This window comes from Corvus kubaryi, unplaced genomic scaffold (assembly GCF_017639235.1).
Source record: "Corvus kubaryi isolate FWS band 111438036 unplaced genomic scaffold, C.kubaryi_AGA036_p1.0 138, whole genome shotgun sequence".
Lineage (NCBI taxonomy): Eukaryota > Metazoa > Chordata > Aves > Passeriformes > Corvidae > Corvus > Corvus kubaryi.
This window is the reverse complement of record NW_024580672.1, coordinates 9,831,184-9,855,120: the sequence shown is the minus strand read 5'-3', so window position 1 is coordinate 9,855,120 and position 23,937 is coordinate 9,831,184. Positions and strand designations below refer to the sequence as shown.

At 38.4% G+C, this 23,937-nt stretch overlaps 1 protein-coding gene across 3 annotated transcripts in view; it reads left to right on the top strand.

Moving 5' to 3' along the window:
• The window catches only part of LOC121660087 (gamma-aminobutyric acid receptor subunit pi-like), a 47,089-nt gene extending 24,873 nt beyond the window's left edge, over positions 1-22,216 (top strand). For all 3 annotated transcript variants that reach the window (XM_042019070.1, XM_042019067.1, XM_042019069.1), the window contains 5 exons: positions 118-200; positions 4,674-4,811; positions 14,778-14,930; positions 15,803-15,996; positions 21,561-22,216. In XM_042019070.1, the coding sequence (XP_041875004.1) occupies positions 118-200; positions 4,674-4,811; positions 14,778-14,930; positions 15,803-15,996; positions 21,561-21,872 (880 nt within the window). In that variant the 3' untranslated portion in view covers positions 21,873-22,216. The remainder of the gene's footprint in view (positions 1-117; positions 201-4,673; positions 4,812-14,777; positions 14,931-15,802; positions 15,997-21,560) is intronic.
• Positions 22,217-23,937: the final 1,721 nt, after the last annotated feature.

The following is a 23,937-nucleotide window of genomic DNA, read 5'->3' as shown; positions in this document are numbered from 1 at the left end:
CCATAGATATTAGGCTGAAAATATTATTTCAAGCAGGATGCATGGAATTTTTTTATTTTTACTGATGAACAATTTTGTCCCATTAATAATTAGCCAACTGATTTTTTTTTTCCCAAGGATCACCACAACTGTTTCATGCAGCATGGATCTGACTAAATATCCAATGGATAAGCAGACATGTACTTTGCAACTGGAAAGCTGTAAGACACTTAATCCTTATCATTTTTATACAATTAGAAAAATAAGTGTGATCTTTTTCTGCTAGATATTACCAGATTGGCTGAAATTTTCATAGAAGGCAAGGGACATTATGTGACCAGTCCCTGTTGAATTACAGTAGGATCTGTGTGCAAAGATGTGTGCACACATGTGCACATGACATCACTGAAAATAGCGTGGCAGTACTGAAATGCTGCAGTGCTAATTAATGATTAAGCACAATCCCGGGAGATCCTCACAGGCTTGGGTTTGCAGTGCATCCTGCAGTTACTCTCTTGGTCTTCAGAGGGAGTTCTGTGAGCAGGCATTTTCTAGTACAGATGAGATTATTTTTTTTTCCCCTTTCAGACAGTATGTAATTTTTTCCCCCTGAGATAAAATTCCTTTAGGAAAGAAAGAAATTAAAATAATGCTTATTTGTAAGGCATATACTTCATATTTAATAATTTACTGTTTTCATACTGAAAAAAATAATTGCATGGACAGTTCTGAGATGGATAGTAACAGATCTTGCTCTGACTTGTTTAATTGTCTCTGTGTCAGTGCCCCGGGAAAAAAAGTCATCAATTGATGGACAAGAGTAAATAACCTTTTTCATTTTATCAAACAATATCCTCATATTTTCTTTGAAATAGGTTCTCTAATACTTTGTAGACATGATTACTTTGCAAACACCCAAGCATGCATTTTTATAGTTAAATGTTCGCTATTATTCAGATGACAAGACTCTAGAAAAGGATTTTTGCATGGGATAACATAGAAAGATAATTGATTCTGTAAGACGAAAATAGATATTTAAAATATATGTCAATACCTGCTCAAAAGATTTTGCAAGGCTTTTCAGTACTTGTAAAGTTTTTTTCTGTATCTTTTTAGAACTGTGTGTGTGTGTTCTTTACCTCTTGTTGGTAATGACCAATTAGATTGCCACAAAATTTCATTTTAGACAGAAACACAAAGGAAATGAACCCAAAACCTTCTTCACACAGGCATCCCTCTAGAATAAGCAGTTTTATGAGATCCATTTAACAAACAGTTTAACAGTGATTTGAATTGGAATTGGGATTTATCTTTATTTTCCTTTGGAAAATCACATTGGTAAATCAATATGTATGGATTTAAATCAACAGTACTGCCTAATGAGTCATTTAGTATTTTCTCTAGTTCCAGAATGAAATACATATCCCCTAGGAATTTACAATTTATTTGACAGGATTAAAAAAAATAAAAAGGAGAATTCCCCATATAATTAAAACCAAGCATTTTTCAGATTGATTCCATCTGCTTTTTCAACAGCACACAAGTGTCTCCTGTCCAAGGGGAAAACACAGTCATGTCACAACAAATGCTCTCATTACTTTGGTGTTTAGTTTTGAGGAAAACAGATAGAAGCAACAAATACAAAAAGGAAGGAGTGTGCCCTGGGCTGTGGCCTTTTTTTGTCAGTGCACTGCAATCCTTTCTTTTGGGTAGGCTGGAAATGTTTTTTTTTTTTTTTCCCCGATGTGATAATCTGTGTTAATTTACAGATGAATAATGTCATCATCCTAGCATACTGCTTGCCAAGACCATCACCTGGGTTTAAAAATTGTGAATGCAGGCATGCACACACATCTGCACAAATATTGATGTTTATAAATAAAATGTAAAATCTATGGCAAATATTTGAGCTGAAACAAAGTGTTAGGCTTTTATTAAGAGATTATTTATATAAAGACAAATATGTCATGATATTATGAAGTAATGGCTTTACACTGCAGAATCCCCAGTGACCTTTACAACATACTATTCTGCTACTGCTAGTTAGTAACTTTAATTATACTTTCTACATGGCAAAACTCATTTTGGCCAACATGCCTGTTGGTTTTTTGCCTGTTATTGCAACCCTTTAGAAGGTAATGCTGGCATATGTCAGGAAACAGAGAATTGCCACTCTGAGTCTCTGTTGATATGGGTGCTGTGACATTTGGGAAACTGGAGGGTTCCTGTCTTGGTTGGTGCTGCTTGAGAGGGGGTTCCTGCTCTCTGCCATGTGGCAGGGAGCACCACCACACATCCTTGCTAGGCTGAAGGGCTTGTCCTCATTTTTCCCCCACACAGACCTCCAGATCAAATACATATTCACGTCTTGGGCCCATCTCTGAAATTTTATTTCCTTTTTGAACTTGTCCTTTACCATTTATTCAGTGAAGAGCCATGTGAAGGCACTTAACTTGTGCTTGACAATCAGTGAAAATTAAAATTAGCAACAGAAAGGTAAAGAAACTAATTTGTATTAGGCATTATGAATGTTTAATCCCAAATTTACTATTCCTGTAGTTAACCCTGTTGATATTAGCAGCTCATACTGTATCAACAATGTACAGGAATGAGACATTCTGGGCTTGAGGAATTAGTTAGGATAAAAACTCGGTGTCACATAAAGAGAATAGAGATTACTTGTAAAAGCTGAATAACATGGGCTTAAGGATTTTGTCTCTATAAACTTATGAAATGTTTTATAATTAGTAAAATATTAATCCCCCGAATAAAGAACAACTTTGCACAGAGGGAGCACTGTGCTATTTAACTTTACTGACTATTGGGAAGGCTCTCTAAATAAAAATTCTTCTTAAGAGTTTTGGAATTATTATTCCCAAAGAATTTTCATAGGAAGTATCACCAAAACCTACTAATTGTTCAGCTAATGAGAATATTTTGGAACAAAAGCAACATAACCTCTGTTTCAAGATATGCTTGTTATCATTCATGTGGGCACCAAAAACTTCTCCTGTCTCATGCAACTTGGAAGGCTGAATATCTTATAAAAACAAAAAGGAATTTTCTGTGGTACTTTCTAGTTCTTTGGACTTTTTAAATGTCTGCAGTTCATTTATACTGAAAGGAAGTAAAAGGAATCCATGTCTGGAGTCATGCATAAAAACTGGTTCTATGAACCTCCTTGTTTTGACTAAGGACAATGCAATCGTTTGTTTATAGAGACTGTTACTTCTATTTTACATCTCATAAATTTCCCAGCATGTGGTTTTAGGGAATTGAAAACTTAGCTTGGATGCATATGCTTTTGGCTTAGTCTTTTGACACAAAATTTTTTCGGCTTTAATTGCTATAAATGTGATAATGTGAGCAAAGACTCCAAGCCATGATACCTTTTCATATAACTGCCAGTGACAGTGAAAACAAAATATACATTTAAAGAATGAGCAGAGAAAGAATTTTCAGGTGAAATTATCATTTTAATAGGTAACCAGCCCAGTGTTTCCTTACAATAAAATTTCTGAAATCCTGTTTTTCCTACATGAGACGGCTGGAGAAATCAGTTCTGTTTTTATTATTGCAAGAAAAAACCCCCAAAACTTAAAAATATTAAAAGGCAGTTTAAAAAAAAATTGAATACATCTCTTTTTTCTGCAATTCTAGAGCTTGCTTTGTTTTGCAGCGTATACCCTTGTGCAATGTATTGTGTTATTGTCTCACTTGTAATTTACTTACAGTTGACTGAAGTCTAAAAATAATCATCTGCTCATGTTTCTGTTCCCTAAGCTGAGCTATTAACTTGCACAATATAAATCTGTCAAATACAAGAATGATTAATCTAAGCAAGCTAAAGAAAAAAGATGTTCAAATGCTCCCTGTTAACATGTAAATTACATTAACATAATCTTGAATTAATCATATACACTAGTCTGTAAAGTGGCTGCCTTTTATATGATGGGGAAAAGCTGCAGAGGTATTTTAGTTATGATTGTGCTGCACATTGACAAGTGTGTGCAAAATACAGTTGCCTTCTGATAGATGATTCATCCAGCTCCTAATTACTACTTGAAGGTTAAGAGGAAACCTCCTGGGGCCCCTGAAGCATGCCATGCTGTTGAGCCTGCAGAAACATCAGCTTCTAAGCTGGTGTCCTTGGCAAGCATCTGAGCTCCTAAGCCAAAACCTTGTCCCAAGTGATGATTCAGGCTCAGGTCGGAGCACAGCACCAGTGAGCGGCAGCTCTGCTGCTCTCCTCATCCCTTCATCTCTGTGGGAATGGGGACCAAATGCACTGCACCGAGAAGCAGGATCTTGGGATGCAACTCATGGCACATTTCATGTGTAGTCAAAATGCTGGCAAGTGCTGTAATTCATAAAAGCTCTATTTTCTTAGAGCCTGGTAGATTTTGCCTTTAGCATACCAGGTGGTACTAATCTATTTTATTAGTTGTCATCTGTACTGAAATAGAAGATATGGAAAGACCAGCTCCAGTAATGTGAGCTTTTAACTTACAAGACAGCATGTTTTTGGACATTTTGTCATGAACAAGCATTACAGTCTGCTGAAACCCATCATTGTTTATGTCTAATTGTGCTTTCAGGCACAAAAATTATAAATAGCTGAACCATAAGTGTGCCCAACACAAATCAATTATTGTGTAAAATAAACACTGTTGTTGTCTTGTGTGTCACTACAGGGGGTTATAACATCAACGATGTCACATTTTACTGGACCAGAGGAAATGATTCAGTTCGAGGTTTGGACACACTCCAGCTAGCACAGTACACAGTAGAAGACCACTTTACCTCTGTATCTGAAGCTGTGTATGAGACAGGTAAAAACACCCTTTTAACACTTTCTAGGCGCAGTTTGGACTATGGCTTTGGAAACAGAGCAGCATCAGGGAACTGAGCACACTGCTTTCTGTTAGCATTACAGTTTTGATGTTCTAATAATTACATTCTTGAAGCCATAAATACTTTTCCAGATGTTACTAGCAGAGAACCGGCTAATGTAAAGACTGAGCATTTTCTTGGAGGCCACACATTATCTAAACAATTATAAACGTGAAACTACTGCTCCTTCCACATAATGTCAGGGAGAGCTCTTGTGAAGGAAGAGGAGCATATAAATGGGCATTTAAATTGGACACAGACCAGGGACGTCGGGAAACCCAGCTCACATCAGCCATTCTTTATAAGTCATTCTGGCTTTATAAGGCACGTCGAAAGCCTCTATTCATCTGTGGAAATTCCAAGAATATGCTGGGTGCTTTAACAGCTGCAGGAAGTTCATGGCTACTGCTTGTAGGAGTTTCTGTGGCAGCCTCTACCCAGCCTGGTGGGCAGCAGGGAGCAGAGTGCCCGACCTGAGGTTCCTCTGCCCAGGGAAGGGTCGGGAGTGTTTCCACAGACCTGCTCATGTGCCGAGCTCAGGAAACTGCTGCAGAAAGTTTCCTCTAACTGCAGGACCTAACCTCAGGAAACAGTGTGCTCCTGTTTGTTTTCCAGAGATTTTGAAAGGGATTTCAGAGAGTTCAAGACCTGCCAAATCTTTATGTTGTTTCAGTTGCTCTTAGGTCCTTCCTTGCTGCTCTTTAGTGTGTACCTGGTTTCTCTTCTGCCCAAGTCAGCACACCCACTCAAGGGGTGATCTTTAAATCAAGACACACACATCCTTCAAAATTGCAGTTTCCCAGAGGATATGTTTCCAATTCTGAGTCACAGAAATATAGTTTCTCTATTTCATTATCGAGTATTTCTGCTTTAATAACACAACACAGAGAAACTTGTGATCTAATTTCTGATGGTAATTCAGGCTAAAAAAATCAAAGTTCTCTAAATGGATGCAAAAGTAGAAATTAAATACATACCAGCAAGCTCTAGGGTCACAGAGTTTCTTGCTACTTACATAAGTGACATCTGCTTGCCCTGTTCCTCTTTACAGCTTCTGGGTAAGCAGCATCAGGTTCAATCAAAGAAGAAAAATCCTTTACTGCTGTTCTGCCCAGAAGGGTATTAGGACCTGTTCACCATACAGGAAAGTGGAAGAAGAACTTGGTTAATTCATATCACATTCTATCACAGAATCAAGACTTTAAAGACAAAAAAAGTTTGGTTGTTTTGTTTGGTTTCTTTGTTTGTTTTGGTTGGTTTTTAGTTTTGTTTTACCTGAACAGACCAATTGCCAATTAGAGTTGGAGAGGCATGATCAGATGAACTGTACTCTTCTTCCAGTAAGTGATGCTGTCTTCCTCCCTTTTTGTTGGCAGGAATCATATGTGTGAAGTCAAAAGCCATTTTTTGTTTAAATTACACATTTTAACACATGCAACTTAATTCGATTAAAATTTCTCCCACCTGCTTGTTTCAGTTCTCCTGTTCAAGAAAGCCGTGTTATCAAGTGCTGTGCAGTACTTTCAAAATTAAATCTCTTAATCCTCTTAATTTTCTACCGAGTCATTCTGAACTAGGTGCTATTTTCTACAGATTTTTTTGGAAAGCAGTGCCTACTGTAGGCCATATTAAAAGAGAAAACAACCAGATTATGGAGCTGTGTAATCAATTTTGAAATGAAAAACTATGCTTTGCATTTCCTCAGCACCATTAATAGATACGAGAGTATTTTATAAATAACAATTACATGATAAATAACAGCTATTTATAACCACTACAATTCAAAGGGCTAAAGCTGAAGTTATGAGAGAAGAGCTGTGTGTAATATTTCCTAACACAGCAAAAAAAGCAATCAGGGTTTGATACTCTGTGAACTTGAACAGACAGTACAGCTGCTGTGAAATATTGTACAGCAGTGCAAAACCCAAGTTCACGTACAGTCACTGACAGAGCCAAATTTAAAATGCAGTCAGCAAAATTCCTGCATAAGTAACTTCAGTAAATTTAAGAAAAGGACACTGTGGATTAATCTTGTTTGTAGAACAGCATGTATCACATAATAGTAATCACATTATTGTAATCACATAATAGTAAGTCACTTTGAATAATGTTAGCTAGACTGCTGGCTAGGGTTTGGTGTTGATTTTGTTTTGGTACAGAACAATTTCATTTTGGACGTGGGTAATTTAATTGTGAGAACCATTCCCTACATGTCTTTAACTATAGCCCTCATTCTTCATACACTGATAAACTCTTGGACTCCCAAACCATGTTATCTGCATCCGTGGCTGCTGGGTTTTTATTTTAGCTGTCCAGCCAACACCACCTGCATTCTCAGAGTAATAAATACTAATAGAAAAAGCTTGCTTTTCTTACTGGAAAAATATAAAAGCAATGAAGGACTGTTACAGTGTAGCTTTTTGTATAAATAATCATAGCAATAAGGCTGGAATACTCTTTAAAAATTCATTTAATCTATTCTCATGTCACAAGACAAGGTCATCTGTATCTGCAGCCTACTTCCTGACAGATGTTTCTAGGAGTAAGTCAGACAAACCTCCAAAGTGTCTGCTTCACAGCCTTCCTAGATGATTTTTTTTCCTGGTTTTTATTATATGCATATTTTCCTCATGTCTAATCTTGATCTCCCTTGCTGCATTTCAAACCCTTTATGTGGATATTGAAGAAAAATGTCCTGCTATTTTTCAGCAGTCTTTTCACTGTTTCAAGACTGTTTTATCTTTTCTTAGACCAACAATTTTCCTCTTTTTAAATTCATATAAGCAATTTTCTAGATATACTCTCTTTGCTATTGTTTTCCCATTGAATTATCATCTCTTTGCTGATGAGCAGCACCCTAAAATGGGCACCCTGTTGCCATTAGATATCCCCTGAGGATGGAAGGGGTTACTTAATGTGTTCCATGAAATCTGTTCCTCTTTATCCATTCTAGGCTGATATTTGTCTTTCTTGCAGAAAATCATCATGCATTTTTGCCCGTCTTCAGCTAGTGATTCCTCCAAGTTCTCTGACTCCTTTATTGCCCTGTAACCACATATTCCCTGAGCTCTGGGAGCTGGTGATTCCTATCTGTGTGCAGGACCTCATACTGGTTGAATTCCATTGTTTTACTTGGGTTAGGATAGTTGGTGAGATATTTTTGAACTCTAATCCTGTTCTCCAACATGCTAACATAACTCCACTCCTAACACACTCTTGGTATGTCATCATGTTAGGGAGCAGTTGTGGGCACAGGACAGACCCCATGTGTTCCCACTTGATAAATGCTTCTACTTTCACAGCAAACTAAAGCTAATTAATCTCAATTTCTATTTTTAGTTGGAGAAAGAAGCAAAAATGTAATTTCAAACTTCGTGCTAATTGGCTGTTGATAGCTTTTTTTACAGCATCTTTCCTTAAGTCTTGCTCTCACTCCTCAGCCCTCCTGTCAAGTCCTCGGCAGCAGCAGGAATGAAGAGGCTCAGCTTGCTCAGGTCTAATCTAATGCTGAGTCTTCAGCCCAGAAGGCAGGGAGAGACATGTCAGGCAGGCAGGGCTCTCAGTGCACGTCCCCACTTTAAAAATTTCAAGTCAACAAATTGGCATATTCAAATGGTATTATTTTGGCAGAACAGAAGGAAAGAAGAGACAGAAGCATAAGTTAAGTCTCTACTCCTTGATGCATAAAGACAAGATATTTGCTCTGTTAAAAAGACTGCAAAGGGAGCTGGCTGCTGTTCTTGTCTGCAGTCACTGCCAGGGTTGTCATGTCTGTCTCAAATCCTGCTTTAGCCTCCCTGGGCTAGAGGCCTGTCAGCCCTTGTGTGGCTGTGCAGTGCTGGAGCTCTGTGGTTCCCTGGCCACTGCAGGTTATCAGCTTCTCAGGGGGGATGTCACAGCTGAGCCAGTGAGGAGTTGTTCTCATTTATAATTATTGGTCTGAAATCAAAATGTATACAAACTGTACATAGATTATATAAAGTTTGTGTAAGAGTGCATGTTCATCAGTTACAGTCTCTCTCTAAATAGAAGCACTGCCTTGCTTTGTCCTACAGGGTCGGTCATCTGCAATTTCCCAAGGTTCAGGAGATTATTTAGTTAATAATCAAGTTTTTCTAGGTTTTTCAGTACTTCTCTTCAGGTATGGCACACTGAATAACTTTCCCTGTTCCCTTTATCAGTTCTTTTATAGTCTGCAATTGCTCTCCAATTGTTGTTTCTGAGAACATATTTTTTGCCATACAGGGCTCACAAAGAATCCCAGAACTGTATTCAGTAATAATCTTACCTGGTGAGTCTTCAGTCAGCCTCACCTAAGATTCAAACAATTACCTGTGGGTATCTGTCTGCTACCATGTTATGTTCAATTTACCTGTCTGAGCTCGTAGCATCCCTCTGAGTTGATGCTGAAAAGTTTTCCATCATGAATTGTTTCTGAGATACTTCTGCAATGTAGAACATTTTAGAAAGAAAACAATTTTGGAAATTTTGAAAAAGTTACAGTAACATAAGCCTATATGGAAATGCAATGAGTGGAGAGAATATCAAGGATATTAGGAAGCAATCTTTATTAACTCCTTTGAAGTTCTTTATAGCATAGACATAAATACACCTGAACACTTGGAAAACTTTCTGTGGCATAATTTTTTTCTGTTTGTTTTGTTTGCGGGGGGTTTTTTTATTCATTTTTTTGTTTGGTGTTTTTTTTTGTTGTTCGGTTTTTTTTTTTTGGTTGGTTTTTTTTTTTGGTTGGTTTTTTTAGTAGGTAAGCTAAATATATGTGCACGCATGCACTACATGAAAGAGTTTGTTTCATTCTTAAGAAATCTGAATTTCAAGTTTATTTTTTGTGAAGCATTTCCATGAAGATGAAACACATGTTGAGAAGCCTGGCCTGAGCTTTCATTTCCTTTAGTTCACCTCTGAAAAGCAAGTAAGAAAAGAGGTAGTCTATAAGATCTAGACAGAAGGACAGAAGACTGTTTTTTCTCTGAGGGAGGGACAAAGGAGCTGTAATAACATATTAGCAATATATATTGGCACCCTTAGCATCCTGCAACAGTTGGAGAATTGCACAACTTACTTATTGTGTAAAAGTGGGGACATACTGATTTCTCACTGCCTATGTTTGTTATAACCAAGCAATAAAAAAATTTTATACTGAAAACTACACTTTCAGTGTATAGTTAAACCAGTAAAATCTATTTTAGGCTCTCCTATCCTCTGGCCTTAAAAGACACAAGAAGAGAAGAAAATGATGCATTGGTAGAGTTACACTGACGTGCTTGTGTGAGTTGTACATCACACATTTTAGCAGACACCCAAGGGGTCAGCATAAATAATTCATGAGAGAGAAAAGGATGCTCTTTGTGCCTGGCTGCACACCCCTGTGCAGGACACCAAAGTGCTTCTTACATAAAGAGTGATGTGGAGCAGTCTTTTACTGGAGTAGAGTTCAGCAGAAATGGTTGTGGGGAAGATGGTCCCATCCCAAAACACCTGGAGTGGAAATTAGGAACTGCTGACAGTATTTACAGAGAATTAGTCCTTCCTTAGGTGCCTCTGCTGGGACCATTCACTGGCCAGAGATGCTGCAGGAAAGAGCAGAGATGCAGCATTCTGCCACCAGCTGGAAACAGATGCTATGGAAAAATGGGATAATCAGAAAATGAATGACCTAGGGTGAAAAGGAAGCTTATTTAGGCTTATCTATTTCTCAAGAAGTGCAGCGATAGTCATTGCTGATAGAATCACCAGTGGCAAGTCTATATGAAGTGTTTGAAAATCAGAACTGTAAATTGGAATATTATTTTAAAAGCCAAACTTCAATGGCAGGTTATAAAATGAGATAAACTAGTTTTTATTGCCTTCAGAAAGATCTGACAGACCTAGACCTAGACCTTCTCAGCTACTGAGAAAGAGCCTGTGCTGGTATAATTTTTATGACACCGTAATAAAAGTGGTCAGCTGGACTTTTTTCTACTTTTTAGGGTACTTAGCAATAGAGAGGGTTACAGTAGGTATGGAGACAGTCATCTGCTCTCTGGGCTTGTTCTTCATCTACAAGATAGAGCTACTGTCTGTACTTCTGCCCTCTGGTAAATTCTATAAAGCCCAAATTACTCAGCTTAATGTTCCTTTGCTGTGCGGTCAGTTAAGTAGAATACCTCACCTTCTGTCTGAGAATACCTCACCTCTCTATTTTGGCGTGTTTAGATTGTATATATTGACAGTCATTTAAGTTCAGGTTCATCTGAGAAACTGTTACACAGAGTAATTCAATACTTTGGTAAGTGCTAATGCTGTGCCTTTGCTGCAGTTAGCTATCTGTACAGAAATTATTTCCATCACATTAGCAAATTTAAATCAGAGTAGTCTCACACTGAGGTAACACTCATCATGGGCCAGAAACTTGAATGAAGAAATATACATTCATTTAAATGCAAGTATTTTGTTGTCAAGCAAGGGGCAAACTTGACAGTTTTGAGGAGTTAATTTGAGCTGTACTTGAGCTAACCCTAGTAAAGTCAGGACTAGGAGTACATGAACCTGTTTCAATTTTGATCTGGCTGATAGCACCATGGTCTCAGATGCGCCAGTCAAAGGCAATGAGATCCAGCATTACCCTGTCATATGCAGCTCACGCAACAGGAGCAGCAAATCTGTTCATTTTACAGATGATAACTTTTGGTACATGTGTGGTGTAGATAAAAAGGGACTGCAATATTTCCCTATCTTCATTTTATCCCATTGCTCATTCCTTTAGCATGATAAGTATGCACTGAAGACTTTTTCTCGACTACTGCTTCTTTCAGTTTATTACAGGAGGAGCTCTGATGAATTCTATATATAGGTTGCTTCAAAATTTCCATTATAAAAGCTCTTCTGAACTCTTTAGAGAAATGCTGACACTATTATTATCATGTCCATGATGTGTCTTTTGATTCTGGCAAGAAGAAAGCCTTAAGGTTAGAGAAATGCCTCCTTGTTGTTCCCCAAAAAGCCACTCAGCTATAAGCTGTTACACCTCTATTTCTCTTTGTTCACAATACTTCAGAAATTTCTGGCATCAGAAAAAATAATAACACCAGAATATTCAAAGGATTTTTCTACGCTTGGAAATTGCAGCAAAGTGGCAAACTGTGGCTTTTAAGTTTGGTGTTTTGAACTAACTTCCCATGTACACACTTGACTTTTATACTGAGGTAAATAGAGATACAGTTGTAGGGCACTAACAAGGAGAGGGTGTTATTGTATGGCTGTTTGGCTGTTTTAGAGTTTTCCTTCTAACAGCTGGTTCTTCTGAGGCTGAACCGCAGGAAATCCCAGTGCCTGTGGCACTCTGCAGGAAGGGAGTTCTGGTCTCTTCACTCCCCTTTGCTGGGCATGTGGCTACACATGCTTCCCTATGGTCAGCACAAAAGCACAACACAAACAGCTTTTGTGGAGTATCTGTTTCTCTTTCCCTAAACATGCTGCTGTTGTCTGCAGGGGTGCCGTGAAGAACGACACAGAACCCAAGTCCAGGGTAAAATGGGATTATTTAATTAATTACAATCTCCTTTATATAACTTGATTTGCAAGAATGGCCAATTTGCAAGTATTGGTCACTTGACCATTTGCCTCTCAGATTGATTGGCTGAATGCTACGACACCCATTTCAAAATACTATTCTCAGTGAACCAAAACAACATCCACAGTATTTCCACAACAACCTGCACCTGCAAAGTAGTTTACAAAACAGCAAACCATTTCTCAGCTAGTTTGTGTGAGAGCGGAGATTTTCACAGGGGGCCATGAAAAACTGGAAAATTTTCACTGCTAGCCTTTCTCAGCATCCATATAAACATGCTTTGTGCTGTAGCTTTTTGTTGTACAGACTCAGTGCTTTTCCATAGCACTGTGCTCATTTCAGAGCACGGGTGAGTGCAGGCAGAGGCAGTAAGGTTGCACAGTCATCTGTAAGTTTTTCACTCCCTAACTTTTGAGTGCTTTACTTTTGTCTGCCTACACTTAAAATCAGTTTTGGTGAGCAAAATGACATTTATTGAAACAACTGTATTGGTAAAAGTCACAGCCTTGGCAGAGGTACACAGGTGTAAGGTCCCTCTTTTCACATAAAAGTGATGATAATGGTGTAAAACATCTTTGTACTTCTTGCCTCATGGAGCTAGTTTAAGTGCAATGTTGGTACCCTTTCTTTCAGTCAGACACTTGATGATCTCAATATACTGAACTTACAAAGAGGAACCCTAAATACAGTGTATTTTTACTTTTGGAAGGAGAAAGAACTGACTATGAGAGGACTATTTGGTTCAGTGGGGAAGAGATGGTCAAAGTGGCAGAAAACTGAAAACAAGTTAATATTAGAAATTAGGCATTCATTCTTAGCAAACAGAATTATTTACTGAGAGAAATGGTGGATGCTGTATGTCTAGATATCCTCAGACTAAGCCTTCATGTCTGTGTGAAAGGTGGGCTCTATTCCAGCCAAAATGATTGAGTTCAAAGCAAGGGATAATTAAGGAAATTTAGAGGCTTGTGGTTAGGGTCAGACTACATAATCTTGCAATTCTTTCTGGTTTTACAAATCCTTTTATTGTTCTCTTGATGCAGTGTATAAAATGTTTTTAAAAATGGCAATTTAGCCATACATTTTCTCATCTGGGAGCAATAAGACATTTCTTGGCATCCGTTGCTTGTACTTGAAGGTTTTAAAAGCGCTCCTCTTTGTGTCTCACAGCACACCTGAAGGATGCACAAATAGCCTGTCTGTGCCTATATTGCTGTTGCTAAAGTGAATTCACTGTTCTGTAGTTCTGTCCTGACTCGCAGCAAGCAGCATTGGAAGCAAACATTGGTGCCAGAGAACAGGTTTTGTACTAAAATAGCTAAAGCCAGAGCTGTCTGAACACAGAGCGTTAGTCTCTCACTGATATTTCACTGACATGCAAATGTTGTTAAAATGATTTCATAAAAACTTAGGAACACTTAATTTGGAACCTGGAACTTCAGTACAAGAAGTCTTTTCTGCCCATTTAAAAAGCAATATTTTGCTTTCCTGTAATGCATTGAACTGGTAACAATTTCAGATCCTGTGCTTCAACACAGCCAAATTTTGCTCAGTTGAACTGGATAACAAATTCAGGCTTTGCTTACAAGTATGCTCTCCCCTCATGAAACACAATTCTGTATTTGACTCTGAGATCCCAAAAGTTCATCTTCTGGAAATCACTCACTTAGAAGCAAACCATTTGTGCCACAACAGTGAGACTTCTCAGAGCAACACAAACATTGTAGTGCACTAATATGAAGGAAAAACAGATAGTGAGGATGCAAAGATACTGCTTGGTTTTAAGTGGAATATAAGAGGTAGGTCAGCAATATCAGAGCAGGTAGCTTCAATCCACATCTTGAGCAATAGTAAATGAAAAGAAAAGCAAAATAAACCAGATATGTGAGATAGTTGAAAGTAAGAACCCGTGCCAACTTCATGAAATGACAATCCTTACTACACTAGTTCATGTAGTAGCTCATTCATTGCTATGAATAATGACAGCTGAATCCGTATGCGATTTCAAATTTCCTTGCCTAGTGTTGTATAATGAAACATCCTCTTCATGCATTGATGGATTTATTTTTTTCCTTCACTAATCCTCATTTAATTTCCAATTCAAGATGCTTTTAATAAAACTCTGGATATGGTGACTGAGTGTTACATATTGGATTGTTTCCTTCAGTCCAGAGTCTTCAATCTGAATTTTTCAGTGCTGTGTTTAATTTTTACAAGCTTGTTTGTTAAGCTTCTACTGCATTGTAGTGCACAAAATTAATACAGGTTATTTCAACGATCTTTTCATGAATTGCACCTTCACAATGTTTTTTTCCCCCTGCTCCTTCCACAGGACGTTACCCAAAACTTGTGTTTCACTTTGAACTCAAGAGAAACATCTTGTATTTCATATTAGAGACATATGTACCATCAATCCTACTGGTTGTGCTCTCCTGGGTGTCGTTTTGGATAAGCCAGTCATCAGTTCCAGCCAGAATCTGCATAGGTGAGAAGAATAAACCAACCCAAACGAAGAGTTGAATCATTAAGACGCCTTCTTTATTGTATGTACTTGGCATCCATTTCCTGAAGTTGCAAACACTTCTTATTTTTATGGAATTACTTTTTGGATTTGCCATATTCAGCACACCACATGGATTCCCCTCAAAGCCTTGCTATTCTTTAACTAAGAAAAATGCCTTTGGCAGCCACAGGAAGGAGACATAGGCAGGGGAGGCTGCTGAAAGCAAAGCAAAAAACTGTCATTTTGGAAATAATTTAAACATATTCAAATACATGGCATGCACAGACAGAATTGTGAGGCTTTTGTGAGGTCTAATGATACATACTAATTAACACATGAATAATAAGAGAATTATAAGAGATTAAATATAATTAATTTCAAATAAAGGATATTCTGAGAGGGAAAGAATGCAAATCAGGTTTGATCATGCTGCAGGTGGGATGGAAAAAACACTCCTACAGAATAGGGAATAAAGAAGGATTTCACATTGAATGAGGCCAGTGGGCAACTACACTGAGCAAAGTGATATCTGGGTATTTTAAAGGGAGCTTTTGCATAGATTTGCAATAATAATGTGTTAATCATAAATACATATTCCATGACACCAAAATCTCTCTCATTTTAATTTTCAGTCTTCTCAGCTTTGCTAACATTTTCCATTACTGTTTTTAAGCATTTAACTTCAGAATCACAAGTTTGTTTGAAAGTCTTTTTTCTAAAACATGACCCATTAAATGCTATGGCATCCTAGAAGTTTCAGGTTCAGGGCAAACTCTCCTGCAGTAGGGCCCTTGGAGTAGAGGCCCTCATTGCCATCTGTGTTATAGTAGAACATGTATTTTTGCATTCCACAGGTGTCACCACAGTCCTTACGATGACAACACTGATGATGGGAGCCAGAACTTCACTCCCAAACGCTAATTGCTTTATCAAGGCAATAGATGTATACCTTGGTATCTGCTTCAGCTTCATCTTTGGAGCACTGTTAGAGTATGCTGTGACTCATTTCTGCACTCTGCATCAACTCAGCTCGAAGGAAATTCCAAAGGTATTTTAATTATTTGGCTGTTGTCCTACAAACTGGATTTAAATTATACCTGCTAAAAAGAATGAATTCTCTTAGCACTAATGGTAGATGTATTTAAGGAAGTTTCTTTTTTAGAATTAGGACAGGGAAACATAATAATCTTGAGGAAAAAAAGTTTGTATACCTGGAGCTTATTTGGAAGAGATCAAACAAACTGAAGCCCCCTTCCTTCTCTCTTTTGGCAGGGACTTTATGGCCATTTATCAATGTGCTGGATGTATCACAGAAATCACAGGCACTTCTTGTCTCCCAGGCAATGGCACATACTCACACAGTTCAAAAATTAGGCTGAGCTTGGTGACTTGATCCTATTGCAACATGGAAAAAAAAGAAAAGAATTGATCACATTCCATTTATGAAACCTGCACATGCATGGAACATGAGTCAGGCTCCTGGCAGACGGCTTCATGTGCTGGGTGTATCAGGTCCCTGTAGCCTTCTGCTCACGCCTTCTCTTTCAACAGCTGCACCTGAAGTCAGACTGGGATCCATTTTCCCTTCTGCTTCATTATTATAGCAGCCCTTTTTGTGGCTCTAAAGAGTTTCTCACACATCTGAAATACTGTGAAATATACTTAAAATAAAAATGGATGGAATCGACATAGGTATTTTTGAGTCTGGTGGTTGCTGAATTGATCAGGACAGGTTTATGAAGAAGTTTTGTCACATCTTCCATCTCCAGTGTATAGCAGTGCTTTCATAAGCAAGGAAAAAGAACTCACAAGGAAGCTGGAAGATGATTGTCTTGCAGCTTTTAATTACAGAACTGAATCTAATATGCATGATAGAAAAGAAAATTTTAAGCAGCCTATGAAATTTCTGGATTAATAGAAAAAAGTAAAACATGGAAAATGAGAATAACAGGAAGAAAAAAAAGGCAGAAAGACGTTTGGTTGAGTGCTGTAGGGATAAATGTGCAGAAGAAGAAAGATTGTTAACTGTTTAAGCCAAATTAGAACAGAGTATCACAAATGCCTAAGCAAAGCTCCTCAATAGACCCAAGAAACAGGATACTGAGCTCAAGAGGAGGAGCTTCAAAACCTTTTGAAGATCAGGCAATATGGGGCGCGGGGGGGGAGTGTTTATGTCTAGACAGTTCATCAATTAATACAAGATTTTGGCTGTTTGGAGGACAGATAGGTCCTGTAAATACACAGGAATATGTTAAAAGCTGTTGTTGGGTCTAGGTGAGTGAGGAAAGACTGCAAAATGGACACAAAGCTGAACCACCCAGTGGGTTTTATGAGATAACATCTGTCAGGGGATTGTCTGTAAATGGGCAAACACTCATTTCGAATGAGGATTTGAGTGGAAAGCCTGGAAGTAATTTTTGTTGGCAAGGGAAAGTCAGTGACAATTCCCTGTGAGCATATCCATCTTGTGAAGTAAGTGGTTGTCATTTTGCTCATAGAGTAGGAAAAAAAAGCTTGGAGGTTTGGGTAAGGAAGTAGAGTGTTTCAGTGCTTGGATGATTAAGCATCTTTGTGTCTGTGAAGGGCACTTATTCTGTCCTTGCCTTCACCTGCCTGTGTCAGATTCCCTTTCTTCTGGAGCATGTACTAGTGCTTGCAGATGGGGTGGACATGGGAACTTTTAGACTTCAAATATGTGCATGGAAGTGAGGTACAGCCGTAAAATGAGAAAGAAAAGTTTTGTGATGAACTTAATGACCAAAAGGAATAGTCTTTCGCTTCAGGCATGATTTCTGCCTTCTCCTGGGCATCAGGAGTGAGCAAGCAAGACAAACTCACTTCTTGCCCACACAAAGATAGAGGGATATAAAGGAAGGAACAGTTGTTTAGTCCTGTATCAGCTTGATACTCTGTAGAATAAGGAAAATGCCTGTCATGTCCTTTTCCTACTGTAGCCAAGGGCAAGCACCTTTTACTGAGCAGGCTGTCATGGAGAGTACATCTGACTTGTATTTCTCATTTCTCATTGTAAAAACAAAAACATCACAAGGACAAAAGTACCAGCTAAAATCTCATGCCACTGTCTAGCAGGTACTTAGCAATTTATGTGCAAGTATCGTCACTCTGAATGTGTTGTCCTCATTATCGTATCCTCTTGTGGACACAGGTTAATTGGAAATCTCACTTCCCAGTTTGTTATTCCCATATGTGAGCTGATAGAAAATTCGCACTCAGAATTATGTAAATAAACGTAGCAGGTGAAATGGAAATGTCACCCTCTCTCTTGTATAGGAATTAGTTGTACTCACTTGCTTTCTGCTTTGCTCTTTGACAAAGTTGGGCACCGGCATATCAAACCCTTCTGAAGCCCCTGAGATCTCCAGTTTAGAACATAAACAGGTGAAAGAGCTCATCACCTCCATGCTTTTGCAATGTGTCACATCATGTGAAACAGGACCCATGGAGACAGCTTCAAAACTAATGGCAAAGGCAGAGGAACCACCTGCTGCAAGGAAAGTCAGGCAGAATGTGCCATTCACATCAGCTCCAGAGCAACAGGCTGCTTAAAAGGAGAGGTTGCCTCTACCGAGTTTCTTCTCTTTTGTACAAAGACAATAATTGTGCCCTCTTATAAAGCAGAGAAATCTTCCTTGGGCTTCCTCTGTCTTTTACCTAAACCTCCACCTGTAAGGCAGGATGGAGAACAGTTGAAAACTGGAAATAATTTTGCAGGTGTGGTGTTCAGCCTCTGTGGTATTTCTGTGCATGCTTCATGCAGTCTTTATGAGCACCACATAAGCTCCAGGTGTGCAACACTAGGTTGAAATATTTTTAAACTTGAGCAGCTTTCTTATCCAGTAAAAGTGACAACTTTCCTCAATTCTGCTGGCTCTTGGATGTCAGCAAACACTTCACTTACTGTAAGCAGCAGCCACAGTAGCAGGTGCCATATACAGTGCTTTTTGTGTGATGTACAGCACCTTTCCTGGATGGCACTGATTTGGTATCCAAACTGAGCCCTTTGTGCAGGTGCCATTTCCTATTTGACAGCTGGCATCCCGAAAAAACTTAGTATGGCATTTAAAATTGGAGTCAGAGCTGAACACTCAAAACACAATTTCTTTCTTTGATATAATGTAAACCAGCTTAGTCTTTCCTCATGCTCAGTTCTCCATAACAATCGGGAAAAGTCCCTTGATAAACCCACCCTATAAGACTGCAGTTTTTTTATAAACTAGAAGGTATGGTTCTCTTCTAGACTAGCTCTCTCCTTTCTCCTTTTCAAGCAGTGTGATACAGCACTTTTGTAAGTGTTTTGCAAGAGCCCTGCCTTGTTGCACTGCAAACAGAATCCTGTACATATGCACCGCTTACGGTATTTTCTGCTTAAGTAAGAGCTGCCCCTCAGGGAGCTGAAAGGAGTCAAGAACAGCCTAATAATGCATCAGCCTCCTGGGAACTGCTCATATGCAGTTGTGAGGAAGGAAAAATGGCACGTACACAATGTCCTTTCATGCTCTGAAATATAACTAATTCTGAACAACTTGTAGCCAGCCCTACCTGAGAGAAAAATAGACTCTTATAGTGAGCAATGCCCCAAATCCTGATGGTTTTGAAGTACAGATGTTTCTCTGCTCCCCCCCCCATGCCCCCCCTTCTGAAAAATGAAAGGAGGGGGAAAAAGTCAGGACTCTTCTATCAGGTTCCTTTATTTTATTTACTTTTGAAGTGCAGAGTGCATTCATTAGGCTGTTGCTCTGGTGCCTCATTTCGAGTGCCAGGGTCTGCTGACAAAGGCTCCTCTGCCATCCCCAGAAGTCCCCTCAGCTGCCTGAACTTTTTGAAGCAGAAGAGAGATATTTATAACAGAGTCAGGCCCCAAGTTAAAACTCGAGGTTTGAATTTTAGTACTACCCTGGGGATTATTTAAGGTTTAGACTGAAGTTTTATGGATTGATTGTCTTAATGCTTTATAGGCAGATTTTTATCCCAGCCTTTTGCACAGAGGTGTGGGAGACCAGGTGGAGGATGACAAGGTTTTTTGGTCAGTGTATTTTTAGGATGATATGTTGTGTTGAGCTACATTTATCTCTCTCAAATAAAATATCCCAGATTTTTTTTTTTTTTGATTGAAAGTGGAAAGCTTTAATAATCCCTTTTCTAGCTCCATTTGTTCTGCTTCACTGATTCACAGCAGTTTGAGGACATTGTCCAGACTCCACTTTAATTTTCAAGAGTGTCAGTAATTTTAGATGAAGGAAGACTCAAGGCTCGTGCTGTACACATGTATCCTGGGCAGAGGAGCAATTCTGTACCAGCATGGAGATCACTTAGGTGACTTAATGAGCTTTCTTTGACTTTAATAGCTGGGATATTTCTAAATGAGCTTTTTGTCTGGCTGCACATAAGGATGTACATCTTAACCTTTCGAAAGCTTGTCCTTGTGGAAACTGTTTCTTCTAATGATGCAAATGGAAAAAAGCAAGTTGGTCAGAAGAAAGTGATTCTGCATTCTACATTTCACAAATAATTTTTTTAGACTTGTCTTACATTTATGCCACCTACTGATTTGGGAGGTAATAAAATCATCAGGAGAAAATTAAAATTATATGTATGCCTACCTGAATTAAAATGACCCCTCATCCAAGTAAGCATAATAAGGTTTAGTTCAGATACAAAATTGGAGCCAATCTCTGTATCTTGTTTCTGCTGGTGTCTCTGCAATATCCCAAACCAAGCCAAATACCCCAGAAATTCCAAGGAAGTTTTAGAGCTGAAGCTGCAACTGATGTCTAATCCTGTGTCCTCTGAGTCAGGAACAGAAAACCCGCTGACTTCAAAGGGTGAAGATTTCATACATGAACTTTATGGCTCTGAGCCATTTCTAATCAAAGAAACAAAACCCACCAGAAGGCTTATACAACATTCTCCAAAGACCTGTCTTGATGCAGTGAAGCACATAAAAATATTCTTAACCCTAGCATAACTTTGAACTTAAAGCAGGGGTTTCAGGGCTTGATAGAAAATATCACAAGCTATTTAGTATTAAATCAGCTGTGGGTGGGGCTTGTCCCTCTTTATTTTTAAAGTAACTTGGTTTCCATCACAAAGCACCAGAATAAAGTAGCCAGTTGCGCACAAGGAGAGTGTCTTGTATCCTGGGGTGCTTGATTTGGGGTGCAATCAGCTCAAGTGGCTGGTCTGGCAGCTCCCCCACCTTCTCCATCTCCAGGCTGGGGCTTTGCTTTCACACTTTCTGGTCACTAACTTTTGCCAGTATTTGCCCCGAGCAGAAGACAGGTTACTGTTGTGCATATCAGGGATTTGCTGCTATCTTAGGTAAAGTTCCTTGTTCTTATTTACAACAAATCCAAATTTACTTGAGAGTCCTTCAAAAGCTTTTGCTGTATGGTGTTGCTTAAGCCAATGTTTTCCCCATAAATGGAGGTTTTGAAAGCTGAAAGGAGCTGTCTGGTGCGTGTACGTGCTTGTCCTTGAAGCTGAGGAGTGAGATTGAGGAGGAGTCATAAGAAAAATCCCATTTGCTGCAGCTCTAAAGTAAACAGGTGATGAAACATGCACTTAAGTACCTGCTGTTTTGTTCCCTATCAGATTGTTGATGATGATGCTGAAGAAGAGAAGAATGGAGTCCTGGCAGCAGTGACAAACAGTTGCAGCGCCCCTGATAATACGAACAAGACCAATTCAAACAAAAGCAGACAAACCAGCACTGACAGACAAAGGGAGAGAAGTCAACACAGTGTGTGTAGTTCAGCAATGTCAGTAATGAAAAGACTTTTCTGTATTTTTGATTGCTTCCATGTTAAAAATCCTTACCACATAGACAACTATGCCAGATTCTCTTTCCCGTTATCATTCATCATAATTAATGTACTTTATTGGGTGTATTATTTGTATTTATAAATAATTTATTTTGTAAAACTGGTTTAAAGTTTAGACAGTGGACATGGGAGGGCAAGTCGCAGAAAAATGGAGAAGTTACATTTGGATAAAGGGATATGAAAGGACATGCCATCTTTTCAAGTGTGTTTGAAAATTTTGTTAAGTCACTATTCTGCTTTTAAATGTCTGTCATCCAAAACTGGCTTCCTATTAGCATGCATGTCCTATACAAAACTACTTATCAAAGGCCAATTAAGTCCTTTTTTTAATATTTAGTGGTCAACTTTGTAAAATAAGAGTTATATTATACTTGTTTCTGAACTGCATTGAATAAATGTAAAAATAAAATGAAATATTGTTTCCCTTTTCTGCTTTCTGTACTCAGTTCCTTCTAGTTTTGCCAACAATGTATAAATTTTCCAGATTATATAAGAAAATGTTTAATTGCAGATCAAAGTGGTTTTGCTACATAGCAAGAAACAGTTTTGAAGACGTGAGCTACCAACACAAACCAAGCAATCTGCTCCTCTTTGTAAGGTCACAAATACATGTTGAGATTCCTCTTCATCTTTAGACAGAACTCCCAGAGACATCAATGGCTTTTCTCAGTAAGTGCAGAGCAGACTATAGAAATGGACTGGAGCCAAAGGTTTACATCCAGAGGGATGTATTTCCCTGAGTGAGGACTTTCTTAGGTGTTCACCAGTCCTTAGTGGAATATGGCAATTTATCCTGATGTTTGTACTCTGTACTCTGCTCAGTCACAACTGCCTGGGTAACTATTATGCAGAGGAAAAATTTGATAGGCTTAATTTTCAGCTTAGTAAATTCCTCTTGAATCCCATACCATTAAAAACATTTCACATAAAGGTGAAAAACTTCTTGAATAGAAAAGAAAACCCTGGATTTTGTGATAGCTCTTGATAAAATAGGAAAAGTTTTACACAGATAAAATGGTGACCCCATGAGAGATTGGTTACAGGTGATGAAAAACCTTAACAGTCTTTCCAAGTGGTTACTTCACTGACACATATTACAAGCCTGTCTCCTATACTGCAGCATGGAAGTTTAAAGGCACTTATTATTATACCTTTTTCCTGACCGTAATATATGTGTCTGTTGCATATATAGGTATTAATGTGTGCTTCTGCTTTTATACACTGTGTATCTTGGCATTTCTGTTGCTCAGACTCGCTGCACACATAGAAATGCATTGAAAAAGCTCCCCCAACATGGACAGTCTTGGACACACCTTTTCACCCTGGTGCTGCCTGTGGAGAACACCATTACGTAAGAAGGAGGACAGTGCAAAATACCAGCATGAGACAGATATGCCCTTGTTCACATCTAAATCCCTAAAAATCATTGCACACTGATAGACATTTATTAGGTCACTAAAATCCCCTCAGTATTTTTATTTTCTAAAGGTTGACTACTGAAAATTTGTTTCTCTGCTGTTCTTAGTAATGTTTTTTGCAAGGCTTATTGAGGCAAAGCAACTTCAAGAACAGTCTAGTGGCTCTTTGTGCCTTGTGGCTATTCTGACTCTCATAGTAAATACAGAGTATTTACTAGCCATAGTAAATACATTCAAAAAAATCAAGCCAAGACTGCCTGTGTTAATGAGAAGCCAAAAAAAAAAAATCTATTTTTTGAATTTAACATTCTGCTATTGAATATTTAACCCTAACCCCTTTATTCAGGAACAGGTTGTATGACACCTTTTTTTGGAGGTGTGAAACTGGACTCACAGATTTCTTTCCAATCTACTCCCATAAAATTTGCAGAAGACAAATGTTAAATCTCTGTACTTGGTTTCTTAATTTGAAGTTTACGTTGTTCCTGAATCTTTTCAAATAGTTACCTTTCTTGTTAACACTAAATTTGGGATTTACATTTACAGCAACCATGAAGTAAGCATTTAGAGTTTTGCAGCTTCCAATTAATTTGGATACAATTCACCTTAAATATTATTTTTAAAAGCTATTGAAGGTCTAAGCAACTTTATTTACAGTGCACTAGCTGAAAACAGGGTCTATTTTCCCACTGATGTGCTAATTGTAAGCAGCATCAGACACTGAAGTCC